The sequence below is a fragment of the Molothrus ater genome, unplaced genomic scaffold, assembly GCF_012460135.2.
Source record: "Molothrus ater isolate BHLD 08-10-18 breed brown headed cowbird unplaced genomic scaffold, BPBGC_Mater_1.1 matUn_MA651, whole genome shotgun sequence".
Taxonomy (NCBI): Eukaryota; Metazoa; Chordata; class Aves; order Passeriformes; family Icteridae; genus Molothrus; species Molothrus ater.
Window position 1 is genome coordinate 25,853 of NW_023416812.1, and position 16,410 is coordinate 42,262.

Below are 16,410 nucleotides of genomic sequence, written 5' to 3' on the forward strand. Positions count from 1 at the left end.
ATGCAGTGACATTATTGGGCAGCAAAAGGAGAATTGAGAAAGGGGGCAGGATGAATGGCTCCACTTTGAGAGGAAGCTCTGGAGTTGGCTCTGCGCTGGACAACTTGCAAATTCCAGCTCCTCTCAGAGCTGGAGGAGAGCCAGTGGGAGGAGCCCTTCTGGTTCTCCAGGGCAGGAGATGAGGTCTGGGCCCTTGCACAGAGGCAGGCTCCTGTGCACGTTCAGCTGGAGGCACCTTGCAGAGAAGCACCGGGAAGACCCAGGGCTGTCCCTGCACTGCTTTTGCCCGTCTCATCAGACGACTGAGGAGAAAAGGCCCCATGGGAAGCTTCTCAGAGCAAACTTGCAGCAGAAGAAGTACAAGGGCCAGAGGCGGCCCATGCCTCTTTCTGTCCCATGGCTCCCCTGGGGTTCTAGATGGAATGTTGGGCTGTGGCCATAGCAACTGTCGTTGTCTCCTGCTCCTGCGGCCCTTGCTGGAACGCTGGTGGAGCAGCGCTGGAGCAGCAGCTGCAGGATCAGCTCCTGGGCTGTCCCTGACCAGCCGCCTTCTGCACTCAGCGCCAGACCCGGCCTCTGCACCGACGTCCTGGTCTCCTCGTCTGCCTCCGGGCATCCCCAGAGCACTTGGGAACCGTCCAAGGTAAGAAAATCCCCGTTTGCCCTCAAAGCACTAGCACAGGGGCAGGAGGCTCCAGCTGCCTCTCCCACCAAGCACGACACACAGGCTGCGTGCTCACTTTCCCCAGACGAGCTTCCACGTGAAAGCAGGCTGCAGCTTCTGAAGGAATCATGTTGCCTCCAGGGGAAACACAGACCTTTCCATAGAGGACCTAGAGAGGTGTCCCAGTGCAGTTGCAGATCCTCGTCCACGGATGACCTGATTAAAAGTTCTTGGCACCCATTTCAGTCCTCAAACTATCTTGTGCTGACCCCAAAACAAATTGTTTGTGGCTGAGCACTTCAGGGCTTCAGTGTCAACAAATCCCCTTATGCCCTGACTCTGCTCACACCCGCTCCAAAGCTTCAAACACCAGAATGATGGCACTTCTCCTCTGGCATCCCTGTCCTTCAGGGCATAGAAGCATTTGACTGGGCTTCTCCTCAAACACAGGCTTTCAACTTCAAAAACCATCTGGGATCAGCAATTCTTATATACTTACGTAGTTCCATGGCTTATAGATCCATGCTATTTTAATATCTTTATAGATTCTTTTTCCAGTGCACGTAGGGCTGGTTCTACCTCATGCTCAGGGGCGGCCGTCAAATGCCATCTCCTCAAGAGCACAATCACAGTAGCACAGAATTTCCTGGCTTGGAAGGGATTCTCAAAGATCACTGAGCCCAAGTCCAGGGCCTGCCCAGGGCAGCCTCAACAATCACAGCCTGTGCCCAAGAGCAGTGTCCAAACACTTTTGGAGCTCAGTCAGGCTTGGTGCTGTGCCCCCTTCCCTGGGGAGGCTGTTGCAGTGCCCAAGCAGCCTCTGGCTGAAGAACCTTTTCCTTCTATCCAACCTAAGCCTGCACTGGCACATCTCCCCTGCCATTCTCTGGGCTCTTCTCAGTGGCCCCGGGAGTGAAGAGAGTAGTGCATGGCCTTGTGCTTGCCCTCCTGAGGAAGCTGCTGACTGCTAGAGGGTCCTGCCTAGGACATTCCATGTCAAAAAGGCGGCAATGACAGCAAAGAGAAAGGAGCTGGGACACAGGAGCTCGGGCTTTGCAATGATGAGGATGAGAAGGAAGGATTTTTAACTGGAGCATTGCTTTGATCTCTTTCAGGTGGAAAGGAGAGGCACAATGAAAAGGAAAGCAAGAGCCCAGATTCAGCCGTGAGTTTTGGCATAGGGTTAAAGGACAGCAAACTGGAGGAATGGCGAGGAGGAGAACTGCTCTTTCAGAGTCAGGGTGGCATTGGTTCAAGCCTGTGGGTGCACAGGAAGGCTCTCTTGACCACTTGCCTTTCTCACCTCCACCTCCTTCTTCCTTTAGACACATCAATGTTGGCAGCGACTTTCAGGCTGAGCTGCCAGAGCTGCAGAGCAGAGCACCAAGTGAGGATGAAGAGCCTGCAACCCTGGTCTGGAAGCCCTGGGGGGAGGATGACTCTGACATGGAAAAACCTGACAGAGGTAGCTTTGCTTCAAGCTTTTCTTCCACCCCTGAGCTACTTGGGTCTTTAAAAGGCTCCTTTTGCGTAAAAAGGCAGCCTTTTGCAGGCTCTGCTCTCCTTGTCTCGCCCATCTTCCCATGTAGAAGTGTTAGAGGCAAGGAGCAAGAGCAAGCACCTTGCTCTCCAAATTGGTCAGGGCCGTCTGCCACTGGAAGAGCGGAGATTGGCCCCCACTTCTTCTTACAGAAGCTGCTTTGGAGGGAGAGCCAGCACTGCGTGGGCCCTTGGTTCAGCTGGCCCTGGCTTTGCTCTCCTTTTCATACTCTCCAAGCTGCTGTCTTTAGCTCCCGGCCTTTCCTTCTGCCTTGCATGGCAGTCTTTGCCCTTGCTGGCCTCAAGGCTGACTTTCGGTGGGTTTTTTGTTGTGCTTGCAGTAAGAGAACTGTTGGACATGGCCAGCTCCCGTGGCATTCCCGGGGCAGCAGCTAACCTGGAGCGCGCCCTGCACTGCCTGCACCGGGCACGCGGCAGCGTTCCGGTAAGAAGCGGCTGTTTGGGCGCAGAGAAGAGGGCACAGGGAATGCAGAGGGCCCGGGCACTGGGACAGCCTTTCCTGGCTGCTCTTTGAAGAAGGGTCTTAACAGGGAGCAGAGCACTTGCTGCCTGCTGTGTCTCCTCCAGCTGCGTCAGGGCTGAGCCCAAAGGGCTCCAGCAGGGAGAATCTCCCTCCTGGAGGCGGCGGCGGCGGCGGAAGGTCCTGCTGCCTTGTAAATGGCCTGGAGAGCTGGCTTCTCTAAGACATTTGGAGGGGAAATTCCCAGAAGCCTCAGTCAGCTGAGGCCATTCTGGCTGCAGGAGCAGCAAAATCCTTAGGTTGGTGAGCAAAAGGCCACTCTCGGGGACCAGGATCAAAGGGTTGGGCAGCAAAAACCAGGGACTTGGAGCAAATGACAGTGTTTCACCCACATGGGATACAGTCGCTTGAATGTCTGGAGAGGCAAAGTAGCTGCAAGGCAGCACCTGTGATTTTTTGGCTCATTTTTAATGTGGTGGGGCGGCTAAAGCCTCTTCCCTCTTGATCTTGCAGGAGGCTCTGGAGATGCTGCTCTCAGAGGGGCCTGCAACACCTCAAGGCCACCCCATGGCTGATTATCATTACGCAGGTAAGCAAAGCAGAGCTTCTTGCGTCCCTGACAGATGCTGCCGTCCCCTTCATTGTTGTGGCAAGGGTTTCTGCTTAAAGCAATTGTGCTTAACACCAGCACAAGGTCTTGTCTCCTCTGCGGGTGGGGAAGCACCAGCATCTAGTCCTTCAGCTTTACTTCTTTTCCAATCCTTCTCCCCGGGCAATGCCTGCTCTTGTCTTCATGACCTTCTGAGGGAGCAGACACGTACACACACGTGAATGACGGCCTGCCACCATTTTCTTTCGGCAGCCAGTGGGATCTACTTGGTGTGGATCAAGGGATGCGTTTACTACCCGCTGCTTTTTCTTGCCAGGCTCTGATAGATGGACACCTGAGGAGAAGGAGTCCTTCCAAAAGGCTTTCCACACCTACGGCAAGGATTTTCATCTCATCCAGAAGCAGGTAAAGCCACGGGACATTCTTTACCCGAGCAGATCGTCAGGAGGAAAGCTTGGTTATTTCTGGGAACAAGCACTGGGCTTCAGTCTCTCTCTTCTCAAGTACCAAGTATCTTCAAGAAGTAACAAAAGGGGACATCAAAAGCCTGTGTCAAAAGGATGATCCTGCCTCTCCAGCCCTTTTCTCCAAGCTCTTTTGGAAGATGAAGCTTTCTTCTGTCAGACTTGTCGCACAGGTCTGCTGCTGCTTCCACAAGACGGTGTGCTGGCATAACTGGAGGGAAGCGGGGAAAGAAGAACTGTGCTAGATGGATTTGTTGTTGATCTGTGCATTGCGTGTATTACCACCTAGCAGAATACACGGTTTAAGACATTGCATGATGCCTCTCTTTCCCCATGTTGATTTCATTTTACACCCTGCTCCATTTACTTCATGCTTTTCCTTCCTAGTTCACTCCATATTCTACTTTTTCCCCAGTGCACCCGACACCATTTTCGACTCCTTCTTTTTCTCTTCACAACAGATCCAGACTAAGACCGTGGCACAGTGTGTGGAGTACTACTACTCCTGGAAAAAGGAGCATAAACTTGCCAGCACTCTGGCTCAGGTGAGGGGCAAGAAAATCGAGACGTGCCAGGAAGGTCGAGAAACTGGCAGAAGGGGAGAAAAGCTGCTGGCGAGCCATGCCAGACGCCCCTTTGCCAGGATCACATCGTCCCATGCGCTGGGAAAGGCACAGCAGATGCTGCCCGGGGCTTCCTTGTGCTGCTGCCCTGAAGTATGCAATTCTGGAGCCTAACTTTGACCCAAGGAAGCAGCAGCGCCACCAAAATGGGCTTTGACTCTCTACAGATGGGCTTCTCAAGGGCTGGCACCCTCGCTGACTCCAATCAGACCCTTAATTCCCCACTGCTTGCTGACATCAGCAATCCAGGCTGCCTTTGTGGATATGCTGCAGATTTTCAGGGAGTTTTTCTAGCATCCCAGCATACTCCCCAAGAAGGAGCTGCCGGTGCCGTGGCTCCCCTAAAACTTTCCTTACCGGCAAAGAGCAATTTGCTTCACATCATGTGAGAGAGAGAGAGAGAGAGAGAGACAGGGAGGGAGATTATTTTGGGCACTAGAAAATGGCTAACCATGTGTCTACCCTAATGGGACTGAATTTAAATGCCATTGCCTAGACATTTGTGGAGGAAAAGCAGAGAGAAATAGATGTTAGGCAGAAAGGTAGAAATAAGAAATGTAGAGCTCTAAATAGGCAGGTATTTATCCCACCCCTTTGGCCTGTAGAAAAGAGGAGTATTTTCCTCCAAGCTCTGGGTTGGCAGCCCGCCGCAGCCCATTGGCAAAGGCAGCCGTTTTCTCAGCTCTTGAGGGTCTGGAAGGATTTGCTTAGGCCGATAGATTTTTGTGCTGGATGCTCTGCTTTCCAGCTTTGTGAGAGGAAGGAAGCATTGATAAGGACTCTTTGATTTCCAGAGTGTGGGCAAAGCAAAGAGGAGGAAAAGCCCTCCCAGAAAGGAGAACGGGGAGACAGGGAAGAGAAGCCGCAAGAGGGCTCGCAGCGCCGAGTGTCCCTGCTGCCAAGCGCGCCAGCCGCCCCGCTCGGCGGGAGGCCCCTTTCCCTGCGGGCAGTGCAAACGGTGCGTAAGTTCCTCCTCTTTCTGCTCAAAGCTGCGCCTTTGGACTAAAACAGGCTGACCCTTTTCAAAGGCACCGCAGGGGAAGCTGGGGGCACTTGCAGCATCGCCCCCGGCAGCCGTGGTCAAGCTTAACACCCACCTCAAACCCAAAGAGCTTAGGTAAAACCCAGCCTTCACAATGAAACCTTGCCGTGCCCCAACAAGACACAGTTCATACAAGTAGGAATAGATCCATCAAAGCTTGGTTTGATGCTGCTGATCAAATTCAAAAGAGGATGCAGCAAAAGGAGGAAGACATTTCAAGGCATTGAAAGTAGAACCATCAGACTCATGGTGCTGATCAATTCACAAATGTGCCACTGCCCGAAAAGACAGAAATTCCTACTCAAACGGAGATCTCGGCACTTGGTTTCATGGTGTGTACTAAAGTGAGCAATGGATGGTTTGTTTCCTATCTTGCAGGGTGTTTGAAACCGTGAAGGAAAGGAACAACCACAGGAGAAGACATCGGCCTCGGAAGGAAGCAGAGCCTCTCGCCAAGAAGAAAAGACCAAATTAGACAACCCTGCAGGTTGTCCAGGGCTAGCAAGAGTTAGGTATCAATAGGACTAGGTAGGAATAGGACTGTTTTTTAAGCTTTTAGGGTAGTTTAATCTTCTACTTAGTTAGTTGACATGATAGGAATCTCCTCAATGTAGTCGTTAAGATCCATTAGTATTATTCAAGATTCAATAGTTTTATTAGATTTATCAATAAATTTCAAAGGTTGGGTGTTGTCTATGCTCTGCCTTTTGTCATTTTGCCTTTGTTGAGAGCCAATGGGTCTTTATCATTAAACCAAAGTTTGTTCCATTTTGTCTTTCTGTCTGTATGAAAACACTCCGGCAATGTTTGTTCCATTTGCCTGGTGTTGCAAAGACGGCACTTGCCCTGAGAGAAGAATCTGGGCAGGCGCCACCTCCCCCGGGCCCAGCCCCTTGCTCAGCTGGCAGGACTTACTGAGGTGTGTCTCCTTTACTGCCAGTGAAATAAGGCTGGGGCTTCAGCCTTTGATTCCTCAACATCTCAGCTGGGAGTGGAAAGGGAGGCTTTGTTTAATTCACGGAATTGGATCTAGATGAGTGGTCTGGTCTCACCATATTTTCTGGCATAAAAGCAGCGGCTTTAGTCCTTTTTGGAGCCCAGCAACATAACTTTGTTTCATTTTGGGGGACTGATGGAGCTGACCACCTTGGAGGACGTTTCTAAGCCCTCCGATTCTATCCAATTCCTATCTGCATGCGCCACAAAGGCATGGCTAGTTCAGTTTCAGTTTCTCTCGAAAGGACCAGTGTCCCGCTCTGGGCCTCCAGCAATCTCCTTAGCTAAAGCAGAGCGGGTGTGATCATTATCCTCTGACTTCTCACAGCTCGGGCACTTGCGCCAAAGAAGAATCAAAGGCACTCTTTCTTCGAGGCCAGCAAATGGCCCTGCCTAGCAAGGCTTTGGTGGCAGGGGCTGTGGAGGGTGGAGAGGGGGCGAGGGAGGGGGCAATTGCCAGGCTGCTTCTGGGAAGCCGAGGGAAGCTTGCCCTTGTCTGATGGAGGCGGTGCAGGTGGGCTTTGGATGCTACAAAGTATCTGCCTTGCAGTGGGACTTGTTCCAGCTGCCCCCTCAGTTTGCTGGCCAGTGGCTAACGTGCAGGCTGGGAAGGAAGCAAGATTGGGACTGAAGCAAGATTTGCTTTTCCTTAACGACAGGCAGGAAAGCAGCAAAGCTGCCTGGGTTTTGTCATATCTGGGATCTAGGCGTTAAAACCAATGTGAAGGCCAGCAGTGTGGAAAGGGAATTCTGTTAGTGTTGCTTTCTTAGAGGAATGCCAGAGTCTTTTGGGGACAAACACCGAGCTTCTCCAAGGGAGCTGGAAGAGGGCTATAGAAATTCTGCATGAATGTTTGCTAGAGAAATGCCCGTGTGCTGTCCCTGTGTGTGTGTGTGTGTCCCCATCAGTTGCCCTGAAAAACATCCTGTTTCTCCAAGTTTCAAGGGAGGAGTGATGAGGTGAGAGACCAGCTCAGAGGCCCAAAGGAGGGAAAACATGCAGTGACATTATTGGGCCGCAAAAGGAGAATTGAGAAAGGGGGCAGGATGAATGGCTCCACTTTGAGAGGAAGCTCTGGAGTTGGCTCTGCGCTGGACAACTTGCAAATTCCAGCTCCTCTCAGAGCTGGAGGAGAGCCAGTGGGAGGAGCCCTTCTGGTTCTCCAGGGCAGGAGATGAGGTCTGGGCCCTTGCACAGAGGCAGGCTCCTGTGCACGTTCAGCTGGAGGCACCTTGCAGAGAAGCACCGGGAAGACCCAGGGCTGTCCCTGCGCTGCTTTTGCCCGTCTCATCAGACGACTGAGGAGAAAAGGCCCCATGGGAAGCTTCTCAGAGCAAACTTGCAGCAGAAGAAGTACAAGGGCCAGAGGCGGCCCATGCCTCTTTCTGTCCCATGGCTCCCCTGGGGTTCTAGATGGAATGTTGGGCTGTGGCCATAGCAACTGTCGTTGTCTCCTGCTCCTGCGGCCCTTGCTGGAACGCTGGTGGAGCAGCGCTGGAGCAGCAGCTGCAGGATCAGCTCCTGGGCTGTCCCTGACCAGCCGCCTTCTGCACTCAGCGCCAGACCCGGCCTCTGCACCGACGTCCTGGTCTCCTCGTCTGCCTCCGGGCATCCCCAGAGCACTTGGGAACCGTCCAAGGTAAGAAAATCCCCGTTTGCCCTCAAAGCACTAGCACAGGGGCAGGAGGCTCCAGCTGCCTCTCCCACCAAGCACGACACACAGGCTGCGTGCTCACTTTCCCCAGACGAGCTTCCACGTGAAAGCAGGCTGCAGCTTCTGAAGGAATCATGTTGCCTCCAGGGGAAACACAGACCTTTCCATAGAGGACCTAGAGAGGTGTCCCAGTGCAGTTGCAGATCCTCGTCCACGGATGACCTGATTAAAAGTTCTTGGCACCCATTTCAGTCCTCAAACTATCTTGTGCTGACCCCAAAACAAATTGTTTGTGGCTGAGCACTTCAGGGCTTCAGTGTCAACAAATCCCCTTATGCCCTGACTCTGCTCACACCCGCTCCAAAGCTTCAAACACCAGAATGATGGCACTTCTCCTCTGGCATCCCTGTCCTTCAGGGCATAGAAGCATTTGACTGGGCTTCTCCTCAAACACAGGCTTTCAACTTCAAAAACCATCTGGGATCAGCAATTCTTATATACTTACGTAGTTCCATGGCTTATAGATCCATGCTATTTTAATATCTTTATAGATTCTTTTTCCAGTGCACGTAGGGCTGGTTCTACCTCATGCTCAGGGGCGGCCGTCAAATGCCATCTCCTCAAGAGCACAATCACAGTAGCACAGAATTTCCTGGCTTGGAAGGGATTCTCAAAGATCACTGAGCCCAAGTCCAGGGCCTGCCCAGGGCAGCCTCAACAATCACAGCCTGTGCCCAAGAGCAGTGTCCAAACACTTTTGGAGCTCAGTCAGGCTTGGTGCTGTGCCCCCTTCCCTGGGAGGCTGTTGCAGTGCCCAAGCAGCCTCTGGCTGAAGAACCTTTTCCTTCTATCCAACCTAAGCCTGCACTGGCACATCTCCCCTGCCATTGTCTGGGCTCTTCTCAGTGGCCCCGGGAGTGAAGAGAGTAGTGCATGGCCTTGTGCTTGCCCTCCTGAGGAAGCTGCTGACTGCTAGAGGGTCCTGCCTAGGACATTCCATGTCAAAAAGGCGGCAATGACAGCAAAGAGAAAGGAGCTGGGACACAGGAGCTCGGGCTTTGCAATGATGAGGATGAGAAGGAAGGATTTTTAACTGGAGCATTGCTTTGATCTCTTTCAGGTGGAAAGGAGAGGCACAATGAAAAGGAAAGCAAGAGCCCAGATTCAGCCGTGAGTTTTGGCATAGGGTTAAAGGACAGCAAACTGGAGGAATGGCGAGGAGGAGAACTGAAGCTGTGGCTGTTTTTAAGGGGGGCCCGGCTGAAGGGATTTAGAGAATCCAGCCACCTTCAGCTACACCGGCACTCCCCTGGCACGAAGCCAGAAGCATGTGCCGACCGTGGGTGGGGTGAGAGGAAACAGTCACCGATATTGAAGCAACCACGCCGCAGGAGTGAAGAAAAGAGACGGCCCTCCTCTGCTGGGTGAATTAACTTGGTTTAATCCAGGGTAGGGGAAGTGCAGGGTGGCCACCCAAAGGTGGCGAGCGGAGGAGGAGCCCCGGGCCCCTCCGGGGACCAGGTTTTACAGGGAAGGGGTGGGTACACAAGAAACCAATCACAGAACGAAAATTTGCATACATTGAAGACTGATGGGTGGTGTGGATCAATGGGGATAGGTCAGGGGAGGAGCCCAGGCCTACCAGCCAATCACTCGACACCCTAGCTGGAAGATTCTGGAACTTGGGGCGGGGTGCCGGTGATTGGCAGAAGGCCTGGGGAGGGGATACAAGGACAAATAAGGGATAATGAGGGGAAAATGAGGAGGGGAAAACCGTGATTGACATAACTGGGGGTTTGAGCCAGACCAACTTGCCAAGCTAGGAGAGGGGAGAACGGAACAAACCAAACACAAACCACAACATCTCCCCCTTTTTTGTTTTAAAAAGAAAAGGAAGGGAGAAAACAAACAGTCCCTTATAATCAGGCGGCAGTTGTCTCTTGTGCTGTTTTAAAGTCCAGGCTTCCACCGCTCATGCTTTCAGAGTCTGAAGTCGAGGCAGGGTCCTCCTCGACATCTGAAAGCTCCAGATGGTTTATGTTGGCCGCTGAGGCATTCAGCAGAAGTCTCTTAACCAATCCCCACATTAGGGAGCAGGCGATGACAATTATGAATATAACTAAAACAAAATATAAGACAGACCGAACTATGGACCCGGCCCATCCTGACAGTCCCCAGCCCTTGAACAGGTTCCCCAGCCAGTCCGATGTCTCACTCTTAACCTCGTGGACGAGCTCTTTCATCTTGCGTATGGAGACCCTCGCATCTTCTGCCTTGGATGACAGATTTAAACAGCACAGGCCCTTGAATTCCTCACAGCTGTGGTGGTGGAGTAGCAGGAGGAAGTCGATGGCCGCCCGATTTTGCAAGGTCGCCTTCCTAGTTGTTTCCTCGTCTGCGAGGAGGTCAGTCAAGGCAGCTGAGGTAAAATTTGCTTGCTTTGCCACCCAACACTCCAGGCGGCCCAATTCACCCAGAGACTTCGCGATCGACACCCACGGCAAAAAGAGAGTGAGCGCGACCGATTTTGGTTTGGCCCAATGTTCAATTTTGGAGTCGCAGTCCGGGTCGAAATCACGAAGATCTCTTTTGGATATTGCCAATTTAGACTGCGATCTCTTATATTTCCAATCCCTAATTTGAGTGACGTTGGGGTTAAGCAGCGTCAGCTTGCCAAACGTACAGACGCCTCCGGCCAGACGAGGGGGGATGCCAGCCCATGCCCGGTCTCCGCAAATGAAAAATGTTCCTCGGGGCAGCGCCAGCGGTTTGGTGTCTGAGGTAGATGCAAAGGGCAACCGGATGGTGAAATTGCACCATTGCGCTGCTTGGTACTCCGGGCTAGGCGGCCCGATGAAGGAGTACCTCGAGGAACCGAAAAGGGGGGAATACTGAAACCAGATACAAGCCGATGCTCTAGCGGAGCCGACTAGATGGAGCTCTGGGGGGTCGGACTGCAGGGGGGTCAATTTCCTGAGCCCGTCCCTCCAGGTGTTCTGGGCGTCTACCATGAGGGGCGGATTGTAAGTAACATTAAAGGGGTAAGGAAACTCAGAAGGAGGGAGAGGGATCCCCACTAGGCAGGACGACATCGGGTCTTCAGCAGAGCCAAGGTCCAGGCAGATGTGCTCCTGCCCCATGGCTTGAGCGAGGGTCCTCCACACGTTCGCCTTTGGCTGGGGAACTATCCAGGGGTTCGCAGGTGGTGGTAGAGTCTCGATAAGGAGGACTGTCAGGAGGGTAATGATGGTCATCGGGTCCATGCAGGCGGGAGATCAACTAAAAAGAAACAGAAATATAAATTAAGAAGGTCTGGCTCGAGAGGGGGGGGGTCAGGACCGTGGTCAATGGTGGCTCGCCCACCAGTTCCTCCGTTTCCGCCGCCAGCACGCCTCTGCTACCTGTGGGACCGGTTCCGGTTTTGCACCCCGCTTAGGGCGGTAGGGCTTGACCCACTTTGATGGAATCCATCTCGGACCTGAGGGAGTGGACACGCAAGCGTAACCCCTACCCCAGGTCACGAGATCAAATGGCCCTTCCGTTTTCCAGGTCTCCGGATCCTTAATGAGGACCGGGGGCCTGGCCCTAGGTCGCAGCTCCTCGTGCTTCCCGAAGTGTCGCACTATGGGCGGGTTGAGATTTTCAAAGGAGCAATTTAGAAAGTTGATAGTATACAACGCCCGTGCGAGACGGATGTGAGGGGACTCCACCTTCACTGCCGAATGCTGTTGCTCCAAAACCCTTTTAAGGCTCTGGTGGGTCCTCTCCACCACGGCTTGGCCTGTCGGGGAATAGGGGATGCCGGTCTTGTGTTCTATTCCCCATTGCTGTAGGAAGCTCCGCAGTTCCTTGGATTTGTAAGCTGGGCCGTTATCTGTTTTGATTACCTTAGGGATGCCCAGGACCGCGAATGCCTGAAGCATATGCTTCCTGCAATCCGCAGCCCTCTCACCTGTGTGGGCAGAGGCAAAGACAGCACTAGAGAAAGTGTCCACAGAGACATGTACAAACTTAAAGCGGCCGAATGATGGATAATGGGTTACGTCCATCTGCCACACCTCGCAGCTGGACAAACCACGGGGGTTAGCTCCGAGAGGGACAGAAGGGAGCTGGTGGGACTGGCAGTGAGGACATGTAGCCACAATGGCCTTGGCCTGTTCGCGCGTCAGATGGAACTGCCGAACCAGGCCAGGCGCATTCTGATGGAACAACTGGTGGCTGATCTTGGCTTGACTGAAGAGATCAGGGAGCGGGGCCACTTGAACAGGGGCGGCAAGGGCATCGGCACGCCGGTTGCCCTCCGCTATGAACCCCGGCAAATCGGTGCGTGATCTCACGTGCATGACATAAAAGGGTTGCTCTCGGTGGGAGACCAATTGAACCAATTTGGAGAGCAAGTCGTACAATTTTGGGTTTGACACCTCCTGCAGCACAGCATTTTCAGCTCTGGACACTACACCCGCTACATAGGCTGAATCCGTAACTAAATTGAAAGGTCCAGGGAACCTCTCAAAGGCTCTGACGACTGCGTCCAACTCGGCAATTTGAGGTGAACCTTCAACCTCGGTGACATCGGACTCCCACTCCCGAGTTTGGGGATTCCTCCAAGTCATGACTGACTTGTGGGATCTTCCAGACGCGTCAGTAAAAATGGTCATTGCCTTTAGAGGAGTTCTGCTCTGGATCGATTTTATAGATAATACGAACTCCTGATTGAATAATTTATGGGCCGGCCGATCAACACTAATTTGGCCGGAGTAGCTATCTAGAGCGAACTGCAAAGCTGCATTTGTTTGCAGGAGGCTGTCAATTACCTTTTGTTTTAGGTGGCCCGAATTTAATTTAAGAGGAATGTATATGCACGCAAGATCAACGCCTGCCAGCTCTCTGATCCTCAGCCTAGCTTTCCGGATCAACTCTGCCACCAGTTCAGCGGGCTGTGTCATTCTCTTGGACCGATGGTGGCTGAGGAACACCCACTCAATGATTAAGAGGGGGTCACTCGAGCCCCGGTCCCTGCCTTTGGTGGCGTTGTCCCACTGAAAAATCACCCCGTGGAGGTGTGGCAGTTTGCCGCAAATAATGAATTTAAATGGCAGGCCCGGATGACAGCGGTGGGCCTGCCTAGCTGAAATGAGTCTCTGGATTTTCTCTAGTGCAATCCTCGCCTCTGGGGTAAGGGACCTGGGAGAACTTAGCTCCTCTCCCCCTCTCAATAAATTGAAAAGGGGGGCCAGGTCTTCTGTTGGTATGCCCAGCCAAGGTCTTACCCAATTCAAAGATCCACACAGCTGGTGAACATCCGCCAAGGTTTTGATAGTTGTTACAATAGCCAATTTCTGAGGAACAATGGTCCTCTTAGTAATTTCCAGGCCCAGATACTTCCAAGGCGGCACCCTTTGAATTTTTTCCTGTTGGAGCTCGAACCCTGCAGCAACCAGCGCATCGACTGTCAGGTCAAGGGCGTGGCCAAGTATGTCAGCGGTCGGGGCACACACCAGGATGTCATCCATGTAATGGTAAATGATGGCATCGTTTACCACTGCACGTATTGGGGACAGCAAGGAAGCGACGTACCATTGGCAGATCACTGGGCTGCACTTTAGGCCTTGTGGAAGGACCCGCCAATGGTAGCGCTTGCTTGGGGACTCACGGTTGATGGAAGGAACCGTGAACGCAAAACGCGGGGCATCGTCCGGGTGGAGGGGAATTTGAAAAAAGCAATCCTTTATATCAATCACAGCCAATTCCCAATTTTGTGGGAGCATCGTTGGGGAGGGCATCCCTGGTTGGAGAGGCCCCATATCTTCTATAATGTTGTTGATTTGGCGGAGGTCGTGGAGAAGCCGCCACTTGTCCTTATTGGGCTTTTTGATGACAAACACGGGAGAATTCCACGGTGACGTGGTCTCCACGATATTGCCCTTAAGTAGTTGCTCCTCAACGAGCTCCTTGAGCGCCGCCAATTTCTGTTTATTAAGCGGCCACTGCACTACCTGGACTGGCTTATCTGATTTCCAATTGAGCTTCCAGGTAGGGCGCTCATCAGTGACCGCCGCCCGAAAAACCTGGGGAGCCGCTGGAAGGTCAATTCGGGCTCCCCACTGGGCTAGGAGGTCTCTCCCCCACAGGGGCTCCGTATAATCTAAAACGAATGGGCGTATAGAAGCCAATTGCCCATCAGGCCCCGTAATTTGCACGATGCTCTTAGATTGTCTGGCCAATTGTAAACCCCCAACACCACGGACGTGTCCAGGCGCGGTTTGCAACTCCCAATGCGACGGCCACTCCCGAGAAGGAATGACCGTGACATCCGCCCCAGTGTCCAAAAGGCCTTTTAGCTGTTTGCCTTCCCCCCCTTTTGTAATATAACAATCGAGGCAAGGTCTTTCGTGCCCCAAAACCTGGGCCCATGCGATGGTCGGCGTGGTGTTTTCTGATGTTTGATGTAAATCCCAGGTTATTTCAGGCACTGGGATTGCCTGAGCTACAATCTGCCCTTTAGGCAAAAAGATGGGGGGCTGGACACAGTGCAGGCCGACGGCGAACACCCCCGGGTCCGATGGTAAGAGGCCCGGGATAATGTTCACCGTCGGTGGTGTGTGCTTAGTATCACCGACCACAACATACTTGCAGCGAATCCGTCCCCAGTTACCTGGGCACTCCGGGTCGACAGCAACGAGTTGAAAGTCGGAGGTCCTTAGGTGGAGAGCCTCCGAGAGCCGCAACCTATAGGGTGCAAAAGCAGAAGCGGCCGTTAGCACAGGTCTTGTTTGAATTGGTAAAACAGAAGTCAAGTCCGGTAAGTATTGGTCACATTTAGTTGGCGGCGGTCCCTGATCTCCCTTCCCCCTACGCGATGATGATAAATGGCCCGCCTGATTTTTGTCAGCGCGCAGGGGGGCACTGCGCTCCGATTTTAGTTTTTTGGGGGGTTAGCCCCCAACTGTCCCTGCTCCCTTTTAAATTTGTAAAATTCTGCCCGTAGGGGGCAGTCCGGCATCCAATGTCCAGTCCTCCCACACAAATGGCAGGGTGCGGAGGACTTCGACGAAACAGCTGCTGCAACACCCTGCTCGGTGGAGGGCTCTTCTGCCGCGGCGACCCGGGGAGGTTGAATCCTCCTCTTTTCGCTGTCCCTGGTGGTCAGTAGCGGGACCTTACGCGCGCACACTTCCAACATATCAGCCATCTGCGGTGCCGGGTGGAGGGGCAGGCTGAGGATGGCATCCCTGCATGCCTGGTTGGCATTTGAGGACGCCACCTCCCGCAAGATGGTGCTTCTAGCTCCTTCGTCCGACACCTGATGTTCAATGGCCTTCCTCAACTTCTCCACGAAGTCAAGGAAGGCCTCGTCTGGACCCTGAAAGATTCTAGAAAAGGCAGTTGGGGGCGCGCCCCCCGGCAGCAACAAAAAGGCTTTTTCTGCGGCAGCTGCCGACGCTTTAAGAGCCTCCCGGGGAAGGGTACTCGCCTGGGAGTACCCATCTTCCCAGTCCCCGGTCCCCAGGAGCTGGTCGATGGCCAAAGGGCGACCTGTGAAATCAACTCCCGATTGGGGTTGACTCCACAGGCTTGGGAGGGCTTCAGTCACCCCCCTCCTCCAGGCGGCCTCCCACATTACCCGCTCGGATGGATTCAGCAGGCAAGTGAAAAGCCGCCGGACATCGAAGGGGGTGATCTCTGCTTCGGAGAGTGTTGCTTCCAAAACTCCCCGGAAGTATTCACTCTCCCGGCCGTACTCCTTTTGGGCTTTGACCAGCTCCTTAATTTGTGAATGACTTAATGGGACCCATTGGCGACGCACTCCCCCACCCGCTTCTGGCTGGTAAACAACCGGAGCCGCCGATGGTACAGTGGCCGGCTCCGGTTCCCGGCCTTTGGCCCCCCCCCCCCCGGGCCCCGAACCGTGGGAACCGGAGGGAGGGGCGTGGGAACCGGAAGAAGGGGAGGAGGGGGCGTGGCGGGAGACTGGGCGGCCCGATGACGAGGGGCCGTCCCCGGAGGCGGGAGCAGGAGGCGGGGCACAGTGGCAAGCGGTGGGCGGGGAAAGGGGCGGGATTGTGGGAGGAACGATGGGAGGAGCTATCATGGGAAAGGGAGGCGGGGAAACGAGATGGGACGGGTCAGATAGAGGGTGGAGCTGGGGGGAGGTCGGGAGGGAAGGGGCGGGGAAGGGGGAGTGGCCGAGAGGCAGGAAGGGGTTGGAACTTGGAAGAAAAGGATTCTGGGATGAGGATGGGGGTTTTCCCGCCATCTCGACCATGCGGTCGCCTCCATTTTGGGCCACGCCGCGGCCATCTTGTGAAACCAGAGGCGACCCGGGGCAAACTGGG

General features: G+C 53.7%; 1 protein-coding gene across 2 annotated transcripts; it reads right to left on the reverse strand.

The window, feature by feature from the left end:
• Window positions 1-11,083: 11,083 nt before the first annotated feature.
• LOC129047140 (eukaryotic translation initiation factor 3 subunit F-like) lies at window positions 11,084-16,187 on the reverse strand. Of its 2 annotated transcripts, XM_054518482.1 has the most exons (3): window positions 15,699-16,187; window positions 14,730-14,803; window positions 11,084-11,353 (listed from the first exon to the last, which is right to left on the reverse strand). In XM_054518482.1, the coding sequence occupies exons 1-3, from the start codon at window positions 16,164-16,166 to the stop codon at window positions 11,350-11,352; spliced, it is 546 nt and encodes a 181-aa protein (XP_054374457.1). In that variant the 5' UTR covers window positions 16,167-16,187; the 3' UTR covers window positions 11,084-11,349. The 2 variants fall into 2 exon arrangements, with proteins under 2 accessions (XP_054374457.1, XP_054374456.1); XM_054518481.1 differs by lacking the exon at window positions 14,730-14,803.
• Window positions 16,188-16,410: the final 223 nt, after the last annotated feature.

Bases quoted from the DNA above. Each gene is read 5' to 3' on its own strand.
- LOC129047140 (XM_054518481.1), bottom strand. From the start codon at position 16,166: ATGATAGCTCCTCCCATCGTTCCTCCCACAATCCCGCCCCTTTCCCCG. The intron at 11,354-15,698 runs GTAATGTGGGAG...GTTTCTTTTTAG, and splicing joins TGCTGAATCCATCCGAGCGG to TTGATCTCCCGCCTGCATGG.